This window comes from Protopterus annectens, chromosome 9.part0 (assembly GCF_019279795.1).
Source record: "Protopterus annectens isolate FY-2018-M chromosome 9.part0, PAN1.0, whole genome shotgun sequence".
In the NCBI taxonomy this organism is placed as follows: domain Eukaryota; kingdom Metazoa; phylum Chordata; order Ceratodontiformes; family Protopteridae; genus Protopterus; species Protopterus annectens.
In genome coordinates, this window is record NC_056743.1 from 1,813,219,284 (window position 1) to 1,813,243,039 (window position 23,756).

Genomic DNA, 23,756 nt, shown 5'->3' on the forward strand with positions numbered 1-23,756 from the left:
TGCAACAGTTTCTTCCTTCTGTTGTACAGTTTGTTTATGGCAGGGGACCACCAGATTGGCTTCCTTTTTTTGGAAAATAGCATCTTGGTTCTATTTGGGATAGCACGATCTGTGCACTCATGTAATTGCTTATAGACTGCATTTGTGTAGGATTCAGCAGTTGTAAATGTATTGTCCATCTGCATGGGTGTCATGCAGTTCACCACTTCTGTCTTAAGAAGCATGAAGTTGGCTTTGGAGAAATTTTTTACCATGGTTTCCTTAATGGGGGGTGGGAGCAGGATGTGGATATCAAGGGTGATTAGCTTATGGTCGGATCGGACCAACAAGGAGTTGACTTCAGGTGTGGAACACCGGTCACTCATGTTGGTAATAACTAAGTCTAGGATATTGTTACCCCTGGTTGGGGTGTGGATAAGTTGATCCAGGGCATTGGAGTTTATGAATTCCAGAAAGCATTGAACTAAGGAGTTGGTACATGAGTAGTTTTCCCAGTTAATGGTGGGAGTAGTTGAAGTCGCCCATTATTAGGGTATTTGGTTGAACCCTAATATTTTCCAGTACATCAAGAAAAGAGTGCGAATCCTGGGGCATGGTGGGGGATCTGTAGCAAGCTACAATTTGGATTTCAGTTTTGCCCAGAGTTAGTTGCACTTGGATAACCCTTGGATGCATTATGCTGAGCAACTAACCTGGAGGTGTGGATATCCTTAATGAATATGGACACACCTCCGCCTTTGGTGTTTCGGTCCAGGTTACATAGCCAAAAAGTGTGGTATGAGTTATAGCCTGGTAGTGCAGGGGTGCTATCTGGAGCCTTGAACCAGGTCTCAGTCACTGCACAGATATAGATGTTCTCTATTTTAAGGAGTGCCTCGAGTGAGTGCATTTTGAGATTTAGACTTCTAGCACTGAGTAGCATTACTCTCAGTTTTTGCTTGCCTGTTCCTGTTATGGTGGTGAATTTGTCATTTGAACCTTGCCTAAAAAAGGCACTATCGGGGTGGCAAGAGCCTTAGCCAGTATCCAGAATCCCAGGGGCGACAGGTGCAGGCTATCTGTGGCAAAGCATCGTGGCTAGTAGACCATGTCATCCCAAGCAAACAGATACTGGATCCCCTTAGAATGACACCAGAAGCTTAGCCAATTGTTGAAGTCAATGATTTTGTCCTTGTACTGCGGTATCATTCTGGGCAATGGCAGAATGCTACTCAGAGCTAGGGTCATACGTGCCTGGGCTACAAGATCAGAGAGCTCTTCCATGTCTATTTTCATGTAGTCCAGTGAGGTACGTCTCAGGTCATTCACACCAACATGGGCAATGACAGAGCCATATTTGTACTTGTTGTGGAGAGACCTGAGTGCATGGGTTATGTGGCAGATCCTGGCACCCGACAGGCAGCTGACAGTAACCTTCTCCTTGTTTAGCCTGGTGAGTGGGACATCAGTGTGCCTGACTATAGAGTCAAATATGACTAGTGTGTTGGGTACATTGTTTTGCCTTATTGGCTGTGGTTGAGTGGCGCACTGAGTTTGTGGACTATGTGTTATTGGGTTGTGTTGTGGGATGGAGGTTGCTTTCGTTTCTGCTTTGGAGGTCTCTGTTGCTTAGACAGATTATTACTGAGAGCCTCCATGAATGTTTTTATGTTACTATGTGTGGATTTTGGTGGTGTCGATTTAGTGAGACTATGTGATGAGTGTGGTGTGGTGCAAATGTTTACCTTCTCCTCTTGACTGTCAAGTTCATTCTTGGTTGGAGAGAGCTTTACCTCCAGTTTGGCTAGATAAGTGCATCTCTCACAGGTTGTAGTATTGGGTGGTAGGAGGAGAGGGTTGTCTGTGTACATGAGGCAATTTCTACATTGCCTCAAGATGACCAGATTCATCAGATAGACAGGAGAGAACACTGGGAGCTGACCCTTGGACATGCCTGAATAAAAAAACTATTTTCCTCTAGATAAGTGAGGAAAGTGAGTACAAGAGCTGTTTTTCTCTAAGCAAGTGAGAAAAGTAAGTACAAAAACTTTCCTCTAGGTAATGAGGAAGGTTGAGTGCTATAGTAATTAGTAGCTTATTTAGTGCTTACAAGTTCTGAACAAGTACTGAGCACGAATAAGCAAATTTAAGTGCTAAAACTAAGAATCTGTATCTGCACTAGACGAGTTACAGGACAGAAACAAGTGCAAATGCAGGCTTTCAAATCAGAAAGTTGAGAGAAATGGAAAAGATTGCCCAAACGGCCAATAACTACAATTTCTGGGCCAGAACCACTCCTTATGTGGTAGACAGGTTACCTAGTGCTTACCACTCCCACTGATTGGCTTCCCTCCAACACAGAACAGCTTGAGGGGCTCAAAAGCTTACATACAGTCCTGGAAGCAGCAAATCTGTATCTGGAACACTAGTTACAGGAAAGGTAGGAAACAGGCTTACAGTATTTTTTTTTTACAGGATAAAGTCTGTTTCACTTTAGGGCCAAACAAGGATGTTCTGTGAAAGGGAGCATTGAAAAAAAGAAGACTTGAATGATTCTTCAAAGTCACATAGGTGCATCCAGGCATGTCTCCTTATAGCTATGCCTGCACCCACTGCTCTGGAAGTCCCTTTGACTGTGTATGCAATTAGCCTCATGGACAAATTAGACACAGACTCCAGGGTGGCTAGCTGGAAAGCCACTTTTGTTTGGACTCCCTCAGCTACAGCTCTCACCAGGGTACCTGACAATTCCTTAATCAGATCCTGTTGAAGTCTTGTGAAGTGTGCCAAGAAGTTCAAAGACCTTATAGTGAAGGTTGATGAAGAGTAGGCCCACTTCCGAAATCTTTCCATAGCCCGAGATCCCTGTTGGGTGGATGGACAGATGAACTCTCCTCAGTGAGTTCATTTTTAGTGGTGGCCACTATGACCATGGCATCGACAGTTAGCCCCTTGACTCAGAGCTGTTTATTCTCAGGGGCAGATAATATTTTATCAAGTCTGTTGGGGATGGGTTTGATGGGGTCCAGAGTCTTCCACGCCCAGTGTGAAATTAACTGAATGAGCTTATCACCGGGTGGGGTCACCCAGGAGGCAGATAGGCAGGTGCCAAAAGCCTGCAGGTAAACAGATTCCTTCACAGAAGGGTTTTGGGACTTCACTGAACTAGCACTGACTATTAGAACACTGTGTTACAAGAAGCTAGCAATATGATGTAAACTTCAGGTACAAATGGTGTGGCAATGCACACTAAACTTTTATTTGTGCAGAATACATTATAGATATATTTTGAAGGGTCAGGGTGTATATTTTAGCTGCTTCTCCCTTGGGTCATGCTTTTTCTGTCTGCACCACACCCATAGTTCATTTGTTTTCTATGTTACAGTTCATACTTACCAAACTATTAATAGTATAATTTGTTATGCTGCTGTTGACATTTAGACTGTACCTGCAAAGAGATGCAGATTGTGCTGAATTCTGCTTTTACTATTTGTGTGGTTTCTTTAAATTGCTAAAGCTGTGTTGTTTTTGATTATACACTACATGAAAGTTAAATGATTAACTCTGAAAAATGCTTCAAATTTTCAATAAAACTTTTGGTTTGGACATAATTTTGAGCCAATTGGTCTATGATTTTTGAAAAGTTGTTGTCAAAGCATTTCTTCAAACACCTGTTAAAAAAAAAATGTTTTTTTGCTCTTTATGGGGAAGGCACAAAATGAGGGTCTCACCATGGGCTCCAAATAGCCTAGCTACTCTTCTAGTAGCTCCTTCCCTCAGTGTGTTACTCCACACCTTGTTAGTCATCTCTGTCTTTTCATGCTAACCAATGTCCTACTCCTACCTACCTCTGACATTCCTGACTTCCTTTGCCAATGTTCCTCCTCACAGAAAAATGAAATAAAAAGGGCATGGTCTCTATACAGTACATTTTGCCACACACACAGTCAAGGATTCAAATCCAGTATTATGTAGCAGTAAATATTACAGTAGCTTTCAGATAATGCTCACAATTTCTCTCTCCACTGGAACTACAGGTAAATAGGTGAGGTAGCCCATATTATGAGAAGATAATTGTGTGTTTAGATGTCACAAGAATGTGTTCATCAGCAATGTTCATTCAGAAATAAAATGTCTAATCCCGGTATTGCTGTATGCCTGGAGTGTCTGTTAAAAGTTCCTGCAGTCAATTAATACATTCTATGCAGATGTCCCCTGCAGTCACTGCTATTGGGTTCTATTCCCATACCTGTCAACCAAGGCATGACAACTGTTTAGTGTCTATACTGTACATATATATGTCTCTCAAGTGTCATGATTTCATGTTATTTAATTAATAGTGCGTAATCCATCAGTCACAGGATTACCATTGAAATGATTACCTAGACTGCAAAGTATCACCAAATCTGCCCACAGAATACCTTGCTAGTTATATAGGTCAACCTGATGTGCAAGTGTCCTGTGTAGTTGTGTACCTGCAGTTGTTACTGCTTGGCCCACAGTGTCTCATGCAAATAGCTTAAGAGGTATGTACATGTTACATCAGCTATAGAAAGCTTGTAGTCATTGTACACATAAAGAAAATACAGACCTGTAGAATAGACAGTACTGTTGTCAAGGAAATAACCAGAAATGTTACTAATCAACTGTTTTTCTCTCTCTCTCTAGACCCTTTGTCTTCATTTACTTCTTATTGTTATTCACTGGTTATGGTTTACTATTAACATATGTTGTTACATTAACTGTATTTTGGGACGTGTTTTATTATCGTTATGTATTACAATGGTTGCATATTAACATATCTTGTTAAATTACCTGTTTTGTTGGCCTTATGCTGTTACTGTTAATGGCATACTATTAACATACTGACTGTTCTGTTATTTATTGTTGTGTTTCACATAATATGCTTGTATATGTAATTGGGTTATTTCCAATGTTCTTCCAAGCTATTATTATTAACAATGATTTGTTCACACCTAACCTATACTTACTGCTATAACTCCATTACCACAGCACATCAGAGTAGGCCAGTTCTGGCTGATCCACCTACCTTGCCTCAACTGGCCATGGCACTGGCTTCTGGCACATCTGGGGCCCAGACCAGTGGTGCCCCCTCCGCTGTCCCTGCACCACCTGCAGTGTCAGGTGGGACCGCCACAAGGGACAGGGCCTGGCCTCCTGGGAGCAGTGGCAGAGGGGCTGTTCTCAACCAGGATCAATTGCTGGTCATGGAAACCAAGACTGTTCATTGTAGCCGCCTGCGCCGGATTGAGGGCATACTGGCCAAACTGGTGGGACAGCCTCACCCTGGCGCCCAGGCTCCAGCACAGCCACCCTCGGGGCAGTGTAGGAGCAGTGTTGACAGTCCCATGGGTGGGGATGTGAATCATGCTGCTGATGTCTGGAGACACATGCGACTTGGATTCCACAACACCCTCCCCATCCAAGGTGTTCATCTACCTCATGTGTCACACACTGCCCCTGTCTGCTGTCTTGTCTATCTGTGAATGCATCTTCTCCTACCCAGCTTACCTCTTCACACGTACCTAAGTCCCTTCCCCAACATTCCACTCTCACCTTAATAAAAAAAAAAAAAATGGGCACCTTTTCTAAAAAAAAAATATATATATATATATATCGCCCCATACATAGCTCTGCATTTACACACATGTCCACTGGACAGAAGTAATTTGGTCCACCTGGCTTGACAACAAGGTTATGTAGTCCTCACCCCTCTCTCTTGGGTTTGAGAGTTCAAATTCATCTACAAACTCTGTCAAACTGCACGGTTGTTGCTGTACAAGAAATGGATAGCTATGATTCTTTCCTACACCCTTCATGCACATCCCTACCTGCCTTTCACTATGTTTTCCCCCTGCTTGCCCCCATTTCACCACTTTCCTATTTCCCCTTTTTTCTTTTCTTTCTTTATTTTTTTTTGTGTGGAGCTGTGCGGCATGTCTCATTGCTCAGCTTTGCTTAGCTCAGCTAAATAGAGCTTTAATGAGTATACATGTTTATAAAATTGTAAGTCACATGTACAAAATAAACATCTCTGCCATGTTTTGGACCTAGGCCCATCACACCTGCAGCACACTGCATTAACCCACCACACCACACAGATCATAATTAAAATAAGAAGTTATGTACCTACCATAACGTTCCATGTTAGTTGTCTTCTTCTCGCCTTCTTTCTTGCTGGATGGGTTCGGAGCCGATCCTCGGCTCCGACTCGGCCAATATTAAAGCTCGAGAGCTAATTCCACCAGCTCGAGGCTCCCCTATATCCCACAATGCTAGGCGGTAACTACTCAGATCTCGTTTGATAGCTAAACCAAGCAGTTCTGATCTCCACAGTATGGAGAAAGAAGAACCCACCTCTATATAAACCTGTATGTAAGCTACCACAAACATAAAAGGGGGAATAGAGGTGGTAGAACATGTGGGAAGGAAAACCCCAAAGGAAGATCCCAAAATTTCCTATCGGTCTGTCCAGGCTAGGGGGAAGGAGGGTGGGACGCAAGAAAGAAGGCGAGAAGAAGACAACTAACATGGAACGTTATGGCAGGTACATAACTTCTTAATGTTAAGTTGTCAATCTCGCCTTCATTCTTGCTGGATGGGACCGCGTCCCTAGCGCCTTATCCCGGGTGGCCTATCGGAACAGACTCTTGAGAACAGTGGAACCAAAGTTGGCATGGTTTCTGGAGGCCATATCCAATTTGTAATGTAAAATAAAGGTATGAGGTAAAGCCCATGTGGCTGCTGCACAAATGGAATCTATTGGCAGCCTATCCTGAAAAGCTACAGATGTAGCTAATGCCCTAGTTGAATGAGCTCTAGGTCTTGAAGGCAGATTTTGATTTCTGATTTCATAGATGAAGGTAATTATAGAGGTAACCCATCTTGAAAGGGACACTTTAGTAACTGGAAGGCCCAATTTCCCTTCCGCATAAGACAGGAAAAGCTGATCAGATTTCCTGAACTGTTTAGTCTTGTCTAAATAATATCTAAGTTGACGGTGAACATCTAGAAAATGTAACTTTTGTTCCGACCTGTTGGAATAATCAGGGAAGAAGACGGGGAGATCAATCGTCTGGTTTAGGTTTGCCTCAGAGGAAACCTTAGGTAAGAAGGATGGATTAATCCGGAGGGACACTCTGTTTTTGTGGAAAACTAAGTATGGAGGATGACTGCACAGAGCTTGAAGTTCAGATACCCTTCTAGCTGAAGTTATGGCTACTAGAAAAAGTGAAGCCACTGGTTCGAAGGGGGGAAGAATCAAGGATGCTAGGGCCAAATTCAAGTCCCATTGAGGTGGGGGATCTTTGATTGGAGGCTTGAGCAGCAAAACACCTCTTAAAAAGGCTTTGCAGAGCTTATGGGACATGATACTGGAGTCTGAGACACCTACATGAAAGTTAGATATAGCAGCTAGTTGTACTCTAATGGTAGATGAGGAAGAGCCTAAATGAAAGAGCTCTGCCAGAAAGTCTAGGATAGACTGGATAGGTGCAGTGAAGGGGTCTATATTTTTTGATGCTGCCCAGAAGGAAAAACGTTTCCACTTACTATTATAAATCTTCCTGGTAGAAGACTTGTGAGAGGCTATCAGGATGTTTCGGACCGAATGAGAGATTAAGGGAAGCCTGGCTAGTGTAGGAATCGGAGAAACCACGCTGTGAGGTTGAGAGATTGAAGGGAGTGGTGCAGCTGGCCCGACTGGTGGGTCAAAAGATCTGGCACCGGGTCCAGATGCCAAGGCTGCTCCAACAGGTAATGATGGAGGAATGGAAACCATATCTGTCGAGGCCAGTAAGGGGCAATGAGGATCATTGTAACTCTCAAGATGATAGCTTTCTGAATTAATTGAGATATCAGTGGAAAGGGGGGAAAAGCATACAGAAGTCCCCGGGGCCAATCGTGGACTAGAGCGTCTCTGGTGGGATGGCCTGGTAATGGGAAGAGAGTGAAGAAGTGGTGACACTTGCTGTTTTGGGGAGTAGCAAAAAGATCGCAGCAAGGCTGGCCCCATCTTTGGAAGACTTCTTCCAGCACTGATTTCTTTAGAGACAACTCGTGGGGCATGAGAATGGCCCTGCTCAACTTGTCCGCAATCACGTTGGACTTCCCAGGAATGTGCGTTGCTATCAGAAAATGCTGAGAAGAAATCTCCCACTGCCAAAGTCTGAGTGCCTCTCGACATAAGGGGTAGGACCTGGTTCCGCCCTGTTTGTTGATGTACCACACTACGGACATGTTGTCCGTCTGAATTGCAATAGTCCCTGTGGGAAGAGAGTCCTGAAGGGCTTGCAACGCTAAAAGCACTGCTCTCATCTCTAAGACATTTATGTGCAAGTGGCACTCAAAAGGTTGCCACGTGCCCTGGACTGTCCTGCCCTGATAATGCCCCCCCCCCGATCAGGGAGGCCTCTGTTGTCACCGTGGCGACTGGGGGGGGGGAATGAAAGGTCTGCCCTGGAGAACTTGAGGTGATGTGATCCACCAAGACAGGTGATTCTTGCATGATTGAGTTATTAGGATGATGTGAGACATCGGGAGCTGTTGGAAGGACCATTGAGTAAATAGCATCCACTGGAGGATCCGCATGTGGAAACGAGCTAAGGGGAGAAGGGTGATAGTAGCTGCCATGAGTCCTAATACCTTCAAGACTACCCTGGCTTTGACCTTGTTGCATTGTAGTAGAAGGTAAACTTGTTTGCGAATATCTAACACTCTTTGCTCTGTAAGTCAGGCGGAAAGACTGATTGTGTCTAAGGTGGCGCCTATAATGGTAATAGACTGACAAGGCGACAAGGCAGATTTTTCGAAATTTATTGAAATGCCTAGAGCTTGGCAAGTTTGGATGGTGAAGTCTCTGGATAGAAGCAGTTGATGTCTGGTGGTGGCGGTAAGGAGCCAGTCTTCCAAATATGGAAACACCTGGAATCCTTGACGTCTCAAGTGAGCCGCGACCACTGCCATGCATTTGGTAAACACTCTGGGGGCTGTAGTGAGACCAAAGGGCATGGCTCTGAACTGATAGTGACTGGCTCCCAGACTGAAGCGGAGAAACCTCCTGGAGCGTCTGTGCATTTTGATATGGTAGTACACATCCTGAAAATCTATCGAGCACATCCAATTGTCCTGACCCAAGAAGGGTAGAATGGACTGTAGCGTGACCATCCGGAATTTTGTTTTTTTGATATAATCGTTTAACTTGCTGAGATCCAGTATTGGTCTCCAGTCCCCTGTTTTTTTTGGTACCAAAAAGAATTTGGAGTAGATTCCGGATCCTTGCTGGTCTGCTGGGACTGGTTGGATAGCTCTTTTTGACAGCAGCTTTGATATTTCTAGTGCTGCTTGTTACCTTAGACTGGGTGGAACGTCTGGAAGGGATCCTTTGGGTTGGGATGGGATGTGAATAAAGGGAATTTTGTAACCCTCGGATATGATTGACTGTACCCATTTGTCTTGAGTGAGGGAAAGCCAGGCTTTTGGGTAACAGTGATAATCTTCCCCCGACTGCCTCCGAAGGTGGACAGCCCGGCAGCTCCTCAGGGATGCTGAAAGGGTTTATCAGAGAAAGTTTCTCTGCTACCCTGGTTTTGTGGACCTCCTCTGCCCCTAGGGCGGCGTCTATTGTTATTCCCTCCTCTGCCTCTAGAGGGGAATCGACCTTGTGTGTCAGATGAGAGTCCCTGAGGTTTGCGGAACCACATTTTTCCTCCCCTCTGACCTTTTGGATAAGGTCTAGAAGGGGTAGAAAAACGGACTCCCACGGCAGAGAGAGTCTTACCTTCCACCTCGCACCTAGTCAATGTATCCTTCACCTGAGGACCAAACAATGTTGAGCCATCAAAGGGGGAATTGGTGAAGGACGCCTTGAGAGGGTCCGCAAAATTGCAAAGCCACATCCAGGCGTGATGTCGTAAAGCTACACCTGTGCCTGCGGCCCTACTTGCCCCATCAGCAGCATATGAGATAAGCCGCATGGAGGAGTTAACAATCGAATTTAGGGTTGCCAACTGGGAGTTCATTTTGTCTTGGAACCCCTCAGCTGTTGGATCCTGTATGGCCTCACCCATATCCTTGAACAAATCTCTCTGGAGACGGGTGAAGTGACACAAGTAGTTCAGCGACCGCATTGAAAAGGTCGCTGATGAAAACATCCGCTTACCATACCTGTCCATGGTCCTAGACTCTTTATTAGGAGGATGGACAGGTACTGAAGGACCGGCTATCCTTCTTAGTGGCTGCGGCCACCACCATGGCATCAACAGACACACCTTTAGATAGAAACTCTTTCTCTTTAGGGGCAGTAATACATTTTGACGGTCTCCTTGGGGTAGGTTCCACTGAATCAGGGGCCGTCCAAGCCTTCCTTGCCACCACTTCCATAAGGGGGTCAAAGGGAGGGGACACCCAGGAGGTGGAAGGGCGAGAGCCAAACCCCTCAAGGTAAACTGACTCGTCCTCTGAAGGGTTAAGGGCGGGCCAGTTCCCCCTCTGTTTTAGGATTTCAAGGATGTCAGCAAAGGAGACATCCTCAGAGGGGGACCGAGGGGAACCTTCAGATTCCTCCAAGTCAGTGTCAGAGGTGATAGACTCAGGGGAGTCAATGTGCTTCCTCTTGCACTGTCTCTTCTGAGGGGGTTCTCCTACCGGATCAGGAGAGGCCTTGGAAGAGGAGGAAATTCCCAATGGGGAAACCTGAGGAGCTGGCTCTCTGCGGTCTGATACAAGGGGCTGGGTAGAAACCACCGCAGGCACTGAAGAGGGAGGAGCTGATGGAGCCGACTGTGGGGTAGACACTGGGTCTAGCACGATCCGCATGACCTCGAAGGTGCCCCTATCAGCCAAGGCCGGAGGTCCCCGCTCCGAGGAGACAAGGACCCCCCCCGGCACCAACAGGAACGGCTCCGAGGCCGATGTCGGAGCCGAACTCACCAGCGCCGACGCCCCGAGAGGGAGAACGGGGTCGGACAAGGGTCCGATGCCACTCGCCCCCTCGGAGCCGATGAGGGAAGCCCGGCGCCGAGATCCCTCCAATGAGGAAATCGGAGCAGACGACGGAGCCGAAAGGGAAGGTATCGGCTCCGAAGCACCGACAGCCACGGCTCCGATGAGCCCCGGCTCCGAACTCAAAGGAGTCGGAGGAGGAATAAAATCAGGGATGGAAATAGCCGCTGACTGTTGAGTAGGGCTATGCAGCATTTGGGCCAGTGCCTCGGACTTGAGAAGTCTACTCACCACCCTTTGTAAATCATGGTCGGACAGCCTGGAGGACCGAGAGGAATGAGACCTATGGCTCCACTCCGACAGAAGAGGGGATCCCGGAGCCGAGTGGATGGAGCCGATAGAAGGGGACCTAGACCTCTTATTTGAAGGTGGCTCCGATAAGCTTATCGGAGCCGACTGAGTCTTGCCAACCTCGGCTCCAGCCGGAGCCGAGGTAACGGTATGAGATTTCGAAACATCGGCTCCAACCGGAGCCGATGTCGAAGCCATTTTAATGCTTCCAGGAGACGGCTCTGAAACTGGAGCCGATGGCCTGGAAGTCTTAGAAGGCTTCCCTGACGCAAACTGGGTCGGAGGGCCTTCAGGCTTTAACACGCCTTGAAGAATTAACTTGTTTTTGCGTTCCTGCAGGACTCTAGGGCTGAATGCATGGCACACAGCAAATGAGTCCTGCAGGTGCAAAGGTCCCAGGCAATCTACACAAGAAGTGTGACCGTCTGTCAGAGACATTTTCTGACAGCACGAATCACACTTCTTGAAGCCTGAGACCTTGGAGTCTTCAGACATCCTAAAAAGCTGTGTGAAAAAAAACACAAACACAACACACAGACACACCCTTAACCAAATAAAAATCCAGTCACACTGATGGACAGGGAAAAGAGAGGGAGTGGGCCAAAGGCCTAAAAGTTAAAAAGGGGATAAAACGGGAATTTTTTGGATAAAAGGGGGGACCCGATTTAAACTAATGGAATACTCTATATAAAGGTAAACTAAATGGAAAAAAATAGGGGTAGAAATTGAAGTTTTTAAACAAGAAAACTTACTAACCTGCCAGAGCCGGTAGAAGAAGCACCTCGTCAGCTAAGCGGCAAACGAGATCTGAGTAGTTACCGCCTAGCATTGTGGGATATAGGGGAGCCTTGAGCCGGTGGAATTAGCTCTCGAGCTTTAGTATTGGCCGAGTCGGAGCCGAGGATCAGCTCCGAACCCATCCAGCAAGAATGAAGGCGAGATTGATAACTTAACATCAGGTGTTTTCATCAAAACATGGTGATTACCATTTACAGGCATTAGGCGTGTCTCAGCAAAGCTGCGTGCCGTGCTGCACCGCTCAAACTGGAATTAAAAATTAATGGGAAAAATGGGAGTGTACCTTGGACTCTGGTGCAATAATACACCACTAGACAGCCAAAGATATAAACATGGATTTAAGTGAGGCCTGTGACAGAAGGTAAATGTGCCCTTGTATCAGCAGCATGTAGAAAGACACCTGCTAAGGCATCAATAGCAAATAACATATTCAACTTGGACCCTGGTGCAGAAATACAGCCATAGAAAGCCATGTACATACCGATAGATGCAAACAATGTGTCACAGCCTGAATGTCTGCACATATACCTTGCAAATACACCTGCTGCAGCAGTAGCTCAGTAGTTCAGTCTGTAAAATGCCTTTCATACAGTACATTTTGCCATAAACAGTCCTGGGTTCAAATCCAGTCTTGTGTTGCAGTTCAATTACAGTATTGTGAAGACAGCAATTAATGACTGAGTCATGCAATCATTACCCACACAGGTTACTGCTAATTAAAGAATCACTATTGTGTTTTGAAGTCAAAGGCATGCAGGTAGGGACACACTGCACATATCCGTATAGCATAACTATATGTTGCCTACTATTCTGTTATTGGTACTGTTGCATAACAGATGTGCCTTAATCATATGCCTCAATTGGACTGTAAAGGGTACCCTTACTCGGGCTCTGACGTAACAATAGGAGTGACACAGCTGCCACAGTTACATGTATGGCTTGTTGTCCTCCAAAGTGTTTGCACCCCCCCCCCCCATGTGTTCTAGGCTGCAGCAGCAGCTGCAGCCTGTAGCACACATACATCTGTATGTAAAGGTAGCTCCTACAGACCTACCATACCTCCCAACCCCCTAGCACAAGGAATCCGGACAAAGCCATACTTAATGGGGGTGGGGGGTGGGGGGGCAAAGGTCCACAGACTGGGACATGTTTTACAGTTTGCTCCTACATAGATAGTAAGTTGCCTGAATAACAGCTATTGCAGTAGCATGCGTATTCTGAGGGGTATGATGTCTGAAACTCAAATGTGTGCCTTCCATTACTGAACTCAACCCACAATATTTGCCAGTGAATTGCCAGATGACCACAATGTCAAGGGCCACTGACCACATATATGAGACAAAACTGTGGGCATACTACATAAATCTCTACAGTTGACAGTTATGGCACCTACTCTCTGTGATGCTGTAGTCTCCACACCTTAGTACTGTCGATGTTAACAGCTAAGAAAGGGGCTGGGGTCTACATGAAGGCCTTATATATAGCATTGTAGTGGCATGTTATTAGCTAATGATAGTGCAATTCAGCTGTTTTCACTGCAATTACCACATCAGAGCCACAGATTGGTGGAGAGAAAAGTACCTGTTAACGAGCAGTACCTTAAAAAGGCAAGCAACTGGTTATGGGGAACACGTCTGTATGAGACTTACCGCACACAGAGAGCGTATTTTCAAAAGATTACTGGAAGCAAAGTTCAACAAAGGAGTACTGCACTCAACCAGGTATGTAATTGATTTCTCCATATAACACGAAGCAGATGGGAGGATGGAAGTATGGGGAATAGTGATTACAGCAGTAAGCCTGTCTTAGATCTATGTTAATGACATGTCACTGATACTCATGCACGCCTCACAAATGTACCTGATTTCCACTCACATATTAGCTCTGTCCCCCTTATTCCCTCCTACAACACATGGCTGTTATAGGGAAGCTAGTGCATTACAGGTAATACATAGTGACAATACGTACAGGTGTATACTCCTGTAACGTCAGACAATGTACACTAATTCACCTCCTCTCATTTTGGCACTATCTCACATAAATAGTTGTAACATTTTAAAAGTGTCCCTGATTGTCCATGATGTTTTCTGGTTAAGTCCATAATTCTGTTTACGTTGTTCCCTGTCTGGTTGACAGCTATACCTAACATAGCTGTCAACATGTTACAGCAAGAAATTTGAACAAAGCCATATTTAATGGAGGGACAAAGGCCCAAAATTAGGGATGCTATAACCATTGCTCGTACAAAGTAAGAAGCTGAACAGAATACCAGATATTACACTAACTGTAACTGCGGTGGTGGTGCTGCGGTAGCGTTGTCGCCTCATAGCAAGATGTTGTCCCCTTCGATTCTCAGCTAGAGCGTCTTCTGTGTGGAGGCATACGTGAATGGGGGCGTGCCTTTGTTGAAGGTTGTGCGTCAGGGCTGGTAACCCGGTACGTAAAAATTCACTACCAATCATTAGCAGACCGGCGTTCCGCTGTGGCGACCCCTATCCGGGAAAAGCCAAAAGACACAAACAAACATTAGCATAACTGTGTTCTGAAGGGTATGACATCTTAAACTGAGATGCCTGTCTTTATTTTCTGACATCAACCATTAATGATTGACCAACCTTTTGTCATAAATCCACAATGTTCTGTGAAAATGACCAAAAGTATGACGCAAACATCTTAACATTCTGCAATCATCTGTATAGTTGACAGGCCTGATGCCTATAGGGAACGTATTCTACAGCAGGTTTGCACTGTTTTCTGTCATTGTGGCACACTGGTGTTACTGGACTGTCCCCATATAGTGGTTGTAATAGCACATTGCTAGTTGTCTGCCAGTGGACATAGGACAGTAGTGGAAGGTTGTCCTTAGGGGTCACACCATAGTACACTGCAGTGCTAGGTGTAGGAACATACAGCAGAATCTGTCACGGCACACAGGGACATACACCCATAGTGCTACTATCCTGCTGGGATCCACATATGTAGTATGTTGCCAGACTGTGGGGTATGATGTGTGAGGGAGCAGTGGGTAGTACAGGCCATTATGAGTGTGCTGAATCTATACATAGTGGACGTCCATGTATCTGGTCCTGTAATCCTTCAGCTTTACTCCGTCGCATATCACCTACTCAGAGGCGATCTCTGCCTAACATACAAAGCTATGTCAAACCCAGAGCTGTTGGACATGCTCCACTTAAAGAAATCCCAATCACTTCGAGCTACATGCTCTAGGGACCTAAACCTTGTCACCACAATAAACAGAACATGCTGGAGAGATAGAGTCCTGTCCCAGAGACTTCTCATACTCTAGAATAGACTACCTATCTATGTCAAACAGAGCTACTCATTAGCACTCTTCAAGAAAAATCTTTATGATTGGATGGGAAATAGGAAATTCACCCCAGGGATCACTTCTGTGGCTCTGCTCGACAGGGGCACAGAAAAATAATTTTCTTGGGTGGTGAAAGTCAGGGTACCTTTTCGGCTAGGCTTATATAGGCCTTAGGGCTAATAGCCTAGTACCTACCTATGAACCTATAATGTGTACCCCTTTTGTTGTCTTTCAGGAACCATGTATCACAGACAACATGCCCCCTTCTCCGATGCAAAGAATGAGGTAATAGTAGATGCAGTATCATCAGGTGTGGTTGCCCAAGTGGAGGCATAATCATGCACAATGGGCAGCATTGTGGGTAGACCTTGTGCAGGATGCTAATCAGATTGGCCAGCAGGACAGGACCTATGAGCAGGTGTGACAGAGAACCATAGAAATTGTGAATGCTGCACAATGAAAGGCAGCTGATGTTGCCAGGGATCAGACCACCACTGGTGGAGGGCCTGCAGCTGTACAACCACTCTCAGCCACAGAGGAATTCCTGGTGAACCTAGGAACACATGACAGCTCCCAGTCCTATATCACACCATACATCGTGGAGGTGGGTGCCACAGTGCCCCCAGCACAGGAGTGTCCAAGTAAGCTTACTGTGGCCATCATTTTAATAGTTTATCAGTCACTGTGGCAGGCTGTACATACCTGTACATGGGTGTCAGGCCTATCTGCATTGGGAGGGGTTTAAGCTCAGTTGTGCACACATACTCTGAATCTCAGCAATACAGCCAGTAACAGTGGCTACTGTACAAGTGGATATATGCACATATTACCATGTAGTGCGGATAGTGAATCATGAAGTGCAGTGGATTAGCAAGGAGGAAGTAAGGATAGCTATGAAGAGGATGAAGAATGGAAAGGTTGTTGGTCCAGATGACATACCTGTGGAAGCATGGAGGTGTTTAGGTGAAATGGCAGTGGAGTTTTTAACTAGATTGTTTAATGAAATCTTGGAAAGTGAGAGGATGCCTGAGGAATGGAGAAAAAGTGTTTTGGTACCGATTTTTAAGAATAAGGGTGATGTGCAGAGCTGTAGTAACTCTAGAGGGATTAAATTGATCAGTCACAGCATGAAGTTATGGGAAAGAGTAGTGGAAGCTAGGTTAAGAAGGGAGATGACGATTAGTGATCAGCAGTATGGTTTCATGCCAAGAAAGAGCACTGCAGATGCGATGTTTGCTTTGAGAGTGTTGATGGAGAAGTACAGAGAAGGTCAGAAGGAGTTGCATTGTGTCTTTGTGGATTTAGAGAAAGCATATGACAGGGTGCCTAGAGAGGAGTTGTGGTATTGCATGAGGAAGTCGGGAGTGTCAGAAAAGTATGTAAGAGTGGTACAGGATATGTATGAGGGTAGTGTGACAGCGGTGAGGTCTGCAGTGGGAGTGACAGATGCGTTTAAGCTGGAGGTGGGATTACATCAAGGATCAGCTCTGAGACCTTTCTTATTTGTAATGGTGATGGACAGGTTGACAGATGAGATCAGACAGGAGTCCCCGTGGACTATGATGTTTGCAGATGACAGTGTGATCTGTAGTGAGAGTAGGGAACAGGTGGAGGAGACCCTGTAGAGATGGAGATATGCTCTAGAGAGAAGAGGACTGAAGGTCAGCAGGACTAAGACAGAATATATGTGTGTGAATGAGAAGGAGGATAGAGGAATGGAGAGGATGCAAGGAGTAGAGGTGGTGAAGGTGGATGAGTTTAAATACTTGGGATCAATAGTTCAGAGTAATGGTGAGTGTGGAAGAGAGGTGAAGAAGAGAGTACAGGCAGGATGGAGTGGGTGGAGAAGACTGTCAGGAGTGATTTGTGACAGATGAGTACCAGTAAGAGTGAAAGGGAAGGTCTACAAGAGGGTAGTGAGACCATCTATGTTATATGGGTTGGAGACAGTGGCATTGACAAAAAGGCAGGGGTCAGAGCTTGATGTGGCAGAGTTGAAGATGTTAAGATTTGCACTGGGTGTGATGAGGATGAACAGGATTATCAGAGCGTCAGCCCAGATTGGAAGGTTTGAAGACAAAGCCAGAGAGGCAAGATTACGTTGGTTTGGACATGTGCTGAGGAGGGATGCAGAGTATATTGGGAAAAAGATGCTAAGGATGAAGCTGCCAGGTAACAGGAAAAGAGGAAGGCCTAAGATAAGGTTTACGGATGTGGTGAGAGAAGACATGCAGGTGGTTGGTGTAACAGAGCAAGATGCAGAGGACAGGAAGAAATGGAAACAGTTGATCTGCTGTGGCAATCCCTGACAGGAGCAGCTGAAAGAAGAAGAAGACCCTGTGGTGCTGCAACATATGGTGGTGCTAACAATACCTCTCCCTTACCTGTTCATAGGTCTGTCAGGAGTTGCCCAAGCCCATGGTCCTGTACCTGGTAAGCATGATACTGTTGTTTTATGGATTATATATACCCTATGAAAGATAAGGGCTGCCATATTGAACTATGTACAAATGTTGCATTTAGCCAGATTAGAATATTTATATGTACCGTTCTGGAACAGTTGACTACAGTTCATTGACTGGGTAATCACAGGTGTGTATTTGAATGAACAGTAACACATTTACACTTACAGTTATGAGCACTACGCAGCCTGGTATACATGAGGCAGGTAATCCAAGATGCTTGTTCATACACAAAAGGTAGATGTTACATACCTGAGGCAGTGACACTAGTACTGGCATGTCATTCTCAAGATAGATGGACTGGATTTAATGTGCAGTTCTATCACATGTAGTGTCATACTGCATATCTTATAGGTAAATTATACTGACAACTTTAACTGGATGTAGCTGATGTGCAGGTTATAAAGGCGTTGACTTGCATGCATATCTTGTTGTGAGATTGTATACTGTGCATGGGAGCAGAGATGAGAAGATGTGAGAATGGTAATGCAGTTGTGGATCCTCATTTGTATGAATCTTTATGGATTACTGTACATAAAAGTACAGGTAGTAATATACTGCTTTTGTCTTGGTTTTCACAGGTGACCGGGGAGGGTTGGAGTCTGTCCCCCTCAAAAACCTGATGTCAGTGTCTCATCAGACTCTGATGATGATGGTGGCCATAGTGAGGCACAGGTAGGGTAGTCGGTGGCTGACTCTGTCCCAGAGGTTGACATCCCTCATCTGCCCCCATTGTCTCCGCACACAGTCTGTATGCCCACACATACCCAGTCCCCAGAGGCCACAGATATTGGACAGTCAGAGGGTGGATATATTGAACAGAGAAGTGCAGCAACTATGGCTCCAGTGAGTATAGACACTGGGTATAGCCTGAGAGCTAGCAATGTCCCACACAGGCAGATTGACAGGAGTGCTTGTAGGAGGCCTGCTGTCTGTCCAACACCTTTTGCTGTTGTCATATCTCGAGTCACTCTACATATGTTTCGGGCCGTGTTGAAGGCATAGGCATGTTCTGACCGAACACCAGGCATATGCTTAGGGTTATGGAAGCAGCACAGTCTGACATCCATGACTGTCTCCACAGCATTGGGGACACCCTGGATCAGTTCACTGATGTAGTGGACAGACAGTGGGCTGAGACAGTGTTTGTCTTGGGCCATACATTGTGCTGGAATGTCTGGCTGGAGTTGGGCATCAGACCTGTGGATATAGGTCAGTAACACTAACTGCTGAGAGTCCATGTGACCTTGCGCAGTTACGCTCCCATAATGGCAGTACCTCCAGCACTACAAAGGGAAGTGTGCTATCCACACCAAGACATGGCAGGCCATGGGCACATGTTCCTGAGCAATCCCATGGGGGACACAGACCAGCATCTGACCTTGGACATGGTGGTGGCTGTGGAACTCCTGGCAGAGCCAGTTCCCATGTTCATGGCTGGAGATGGTAAACTGTCCACTCTACCGTGTATGGTCCACAGCTGTCCAACATACACACGTGTAGGGCTAGCACTGGGCTTGACTGTGTACATGCACACACTCAAACACTCAAACACCACTGTCTCATGCAGGTCACCTACAGACACATGGCACCTCTATAAATACAACTGGCAACAATTCCAAAAGTTTAGCGCCTCAGCCAATACAGCCTTCAAAAAGTAGCTCAACATTAAAATGTATTCCCCTTATATACATATACCAATAAAACAATCAAGACAATCCAACAATAGAACCTGAATTAAATCAGGTATTTCCAATTAATGTCACAGTTTAACGCATGAGGTACAAGAGTATTAAGTTTAAGTATAAAAACAGATTCCTTGAACAAAAGTTTTTCTTCTAATATAGCAGCATTAATTGGAAATATTGCAATATTGAACTATGCTAAAATCAATAACTTCTGTTCTCATTATTATGGCACATACATGAGCAAAAATTGGGGGGGGGGGGTCATAACTACAAAACCCATATATCTGCAGTGTAATCTGAGTGACAGGTGAAGGAGTTCATAACCGGGCATAGAGGAATGGAACATTTGGTAGTAAAGCTGAGGAAGATATTTGAATTCACTAAGGGCTCAGCTACTGTTGTGTAACCAGGCATTAGTGACATAAGTTGACATTAATAGTTGCATTGTCACAATTTCCAAGTATGTGACCTGTCATAACTTGATGAGTACCTTGCCAGTACCTTGGGGGGGGGGGGGGTTAATTAGTGAGTCCATGATTATTACATATTGTGACTAAAGTTCACAGTATATAGTGTTCCACTGTGTTCTAACATTCCCTGTAAATGTGTCTGTGCCTGTTATGCAGGAAGAGTTTCAATTTCCTGAAGATGTACCTTCCAGAATGCTGACCATCGTCATTATGTGCTGCTAACATGCCAGAAAAATGTTAAATGAGGTATAATGATACATGCATTTGAGAGCTTGCATAACTCAATACATTTCTGCAGTGTTGAAGTCAATGGAATATGGGTTTCAATCACCACCCAGTTATGTCATTTTTGCATGTTCATTTTACAGTCTTTAGTTGTATTGTAATATTTCCATAATATCTGTGTATTCACACCTTTTTAGTACACCTACATCTGTGGCATGACTTACCCATCAATGTAAAAGGTCAGACTTTTGTTTGTCCTGATATCAACTCTTCTGTTCCCCTGACGTGTTTTCCAGTCGCTTTTTTCATGAGTGTTCGCATAGAATGCTTTTCTAATACATCATTCTGGTAACTATATACTTGAACAAAGTCAGGGATTCTAACCCAGATATGTACATTTTATTCTTAATACCTTCTCATCTCTTCTTCTGAAATTTGTTTCCCAGCCACCTTTATTACAACTTCTTCTGTGGCATGCCCTGCTAATACTGTGGCCTTGAGTACATCAGTATCATTTACATTTATGATTGTTTCTCTTGTTGTGCTGTCAAGTGTCACATTACCCTGAACGTCATCTATGCTGCTGTGAGTGTGTGCATTATGAGAGGAATGTTATTTTGTTTTCTGGCATAATTATTTTTCTGGATTCCTCAGCCACGTCAAGATGGAAATTTGTGGGCTATGTGGTCCTAATGACTATGCTGACTTAGTTGATGTGTACTTATGCATGGATGTGTGATGTATCATAAGATACTTGCAATAAGACAGCTTCAGTGGTTACCCCGGCTAAGGCAGTTTCATAACATATTGTATTATGAGAGTTCTATGTTTGTATCCCTGGATGACTATTTCTTATCATTTTTGTTACAATCTGCCTACACCTGTGATACATTTTAGAGGCATGTGTTTTTATGATCCATTCCACTGTGACGGCTGTAGTGTCTCACCTTTACATTATAATGTGTATGCACTAGCCTGTGGACTGACTTGCTGCAATGACCCACCTCGGGACAGGCATAATTTTATTTGTAGTTACCTTTACAATGTAACATGGGTGCACGGTTTACATTTCCCAATTGTTGTTAGGTATGGTGTGGGGTGTTACAACACATTACTCTATTGCTGTATATCTCACATCTCCTGTGCATGCTTCATGATCTTACTGGCATTTCATTTATGGTCTATCTGTCCATATAATGATTTATTTCACAGCTCACTTTGTAGATTAATGTTAACATAATCTATGACTTAATGACATCTACTCTTGACTCAACATCTGTATTGCTTGATTTTCCAGTGCTCATATATTTATGTCCCCATCTGTTGTTTTGCTGACATAATCATCAAACAACTGTGCACCCGCACTCTCCTCTGCTACTGTGCTTTAGTGTGCAAAGTCATCATTTATTTATTACAGTTAGATGTGGCCATGATGTGGCTGAGCAAGATCTGGCTGCAAACCTGTGCTGCAGCCATGGGACAGACTGTTTTTATTCAAAGTGCCGTGGCTACGTGCATATATGTTTAGCCATAGTCATAGTACTTGTCACACTATGAACGCAATGATGCAGCCATTGTTAATGAATCACCAGGGGTGCAATGATTAGAGGTTTTAGCAGAGAGCATAAGTAAAGTGTAGCACGTGTTTAGAATGGGACAAAGGTAAAGGAGAAATTGGACTAAATGGATTCAGTGAGAGGTAAGCACATCATATTATCTATTTTCTTTATCTTTTTAAAGCAATTCATGTGAAAACTGTAAATAAAGTTATGCATGAATTTACACACCAGGTTCCTTGACTGTGCAGAGATAAACAACAGTAACCACACACTGTTTTAACTATCTCACTTACATTAATTGTTGTACTGACGAAGAGGTCCTTCCCCTGTAATGTTACAGAACCTCCATATAGACTCCTTGTCTTTTTTGGAAAGTCAAAAACTTTAATGTCAACCTTTATGTTTTGGTTGAAGTTATGCGCTTGAAGCACTATAGTTTCATCACTTCCAGCATGCAGGATGTTCGGAGCTATCAAAGTGAACCTGAAAAAAAAAAGACAAAATCAAGGAAGGGATTTTTTTATCTTATTTTACTGTCAAGTTTTACAGTTCTGTAGATCCTGATTCAATTGTTATCAAAAGGAATATTATTTCTTGGATGCTGCGGCATACTAGCCAGTACATTGCTACCACAGTTATCTTAAGCCCTTCACAGTCAGCTGAACTTCTGGGTCCCTAACACAAATCCTTCTACAATGTGTGGTTAGAAAATGTAAAACACTAACTTATACAACCATCTCTGGGATTGCTGCACTGCAGAGGTGCAGAGAAGTTCATCCTTAAAGTGATTCCCCATTTGTCAATGTCATGCATCTGGAGCATTTCTCCCCGGGCCTCCGCTGAAAACAGGCTCTGTGGAACCTAGTCGGACTTTCCCGGTCAACAAATGTTAAATAAATAAAATAAATAAAATATTCTGACAAAATATCTGAAAACTGCAAACTGATCTGACAAAGCATCTGTCATCTGAAAATCCAGATATCATGAAAAATGTGTGTGTTGGACTATGCCCGGTCTATAACCTACACTGGTATGCATTCACTTTAGCTACTACTGCTTCAGTCATCTGCCTTTGGACAACATTGCTGTAGCACGGCTGCTGAACCTGGTCTTCTATGTTCCAGTGTTTGTTTGATTTCATGTTTTCAGTGCATCTTTAAAAATGTAGCTTTGTGACTCCTTCAATGTTACACTGATCATTTGTTTTTACATTTTTTTAGTCAAAATGTAAAGTTTCCATGCAATATTTACCCAACCGATCCATTTTAATATCTATCATAGTGGTCGACAAATACTACTGAAAGATTTTGATTATGACTGCTTGTTTCAATTAGGAACACAAAAATAACTGTTCTTGGAGTAAAAAAATATAGAACTATTAAAATAAAAAGATTAAAGACTGCATAAGCATTTCTTTAAAAGAGGAACATTTAGAGCTAGAAATAAAGGACAAATAAAAAGAGAGAGTGAGAGAGAGAGAACCCAATATAAATAAATAAAAAAAGAATGAAACAAGGCAGACACAATTTCCTAAATTAAGATACAAATTAAAAATAATAATAATAATAAATAAATCAACAAAGCAGACACAATCCTCGACTGAGTTAAAAATGAAAAAAAGAAAAATAAATAGACACACTCTTCCACAACTGAGATAAAAATAATAATAGTTAATTACATTAAACACTGAACCTTAAAACTAATGAAAGCAGTGTTTACTCTAACAATCAGTATAAGTTTCACAGAATTTTATTCACTGTGTGCGTTTACAACATACAACTAGAAACACACGCACACACACACATGCACATACTCACACATGCACACACGCGCACACACACACACACACACAAGCACACACACACACACACACACACACACACACACACACACACACACACACACACACACACACACACACACACAAATAACTA

The 23,756-nt window shown here is 44.1% G+C and overlaps 1 protein-coding gene across 1 annotated transcript in view; it reads right to left on the reverse strand.

The window, feature by feature from the left end:
• The window catches only part of LOC122812280 (venom factor-like), a 2,973,268-nt gene that overhangs the window by 2,838,112 nt on the left and 111,400 nt on the right, over positions 1–23,756 (reverse strand). Inside the window, exon 2 of the mRNA XM_044084681.1 lies at positions 22,116–22,305. Coding sequence (XP_043940616.1) covers positions 22,116–22,305 — 190 coding nt within the window. The remainder of the gene's footprint in view (positions 1–22,115; positions 22,306–23,756) is intronic.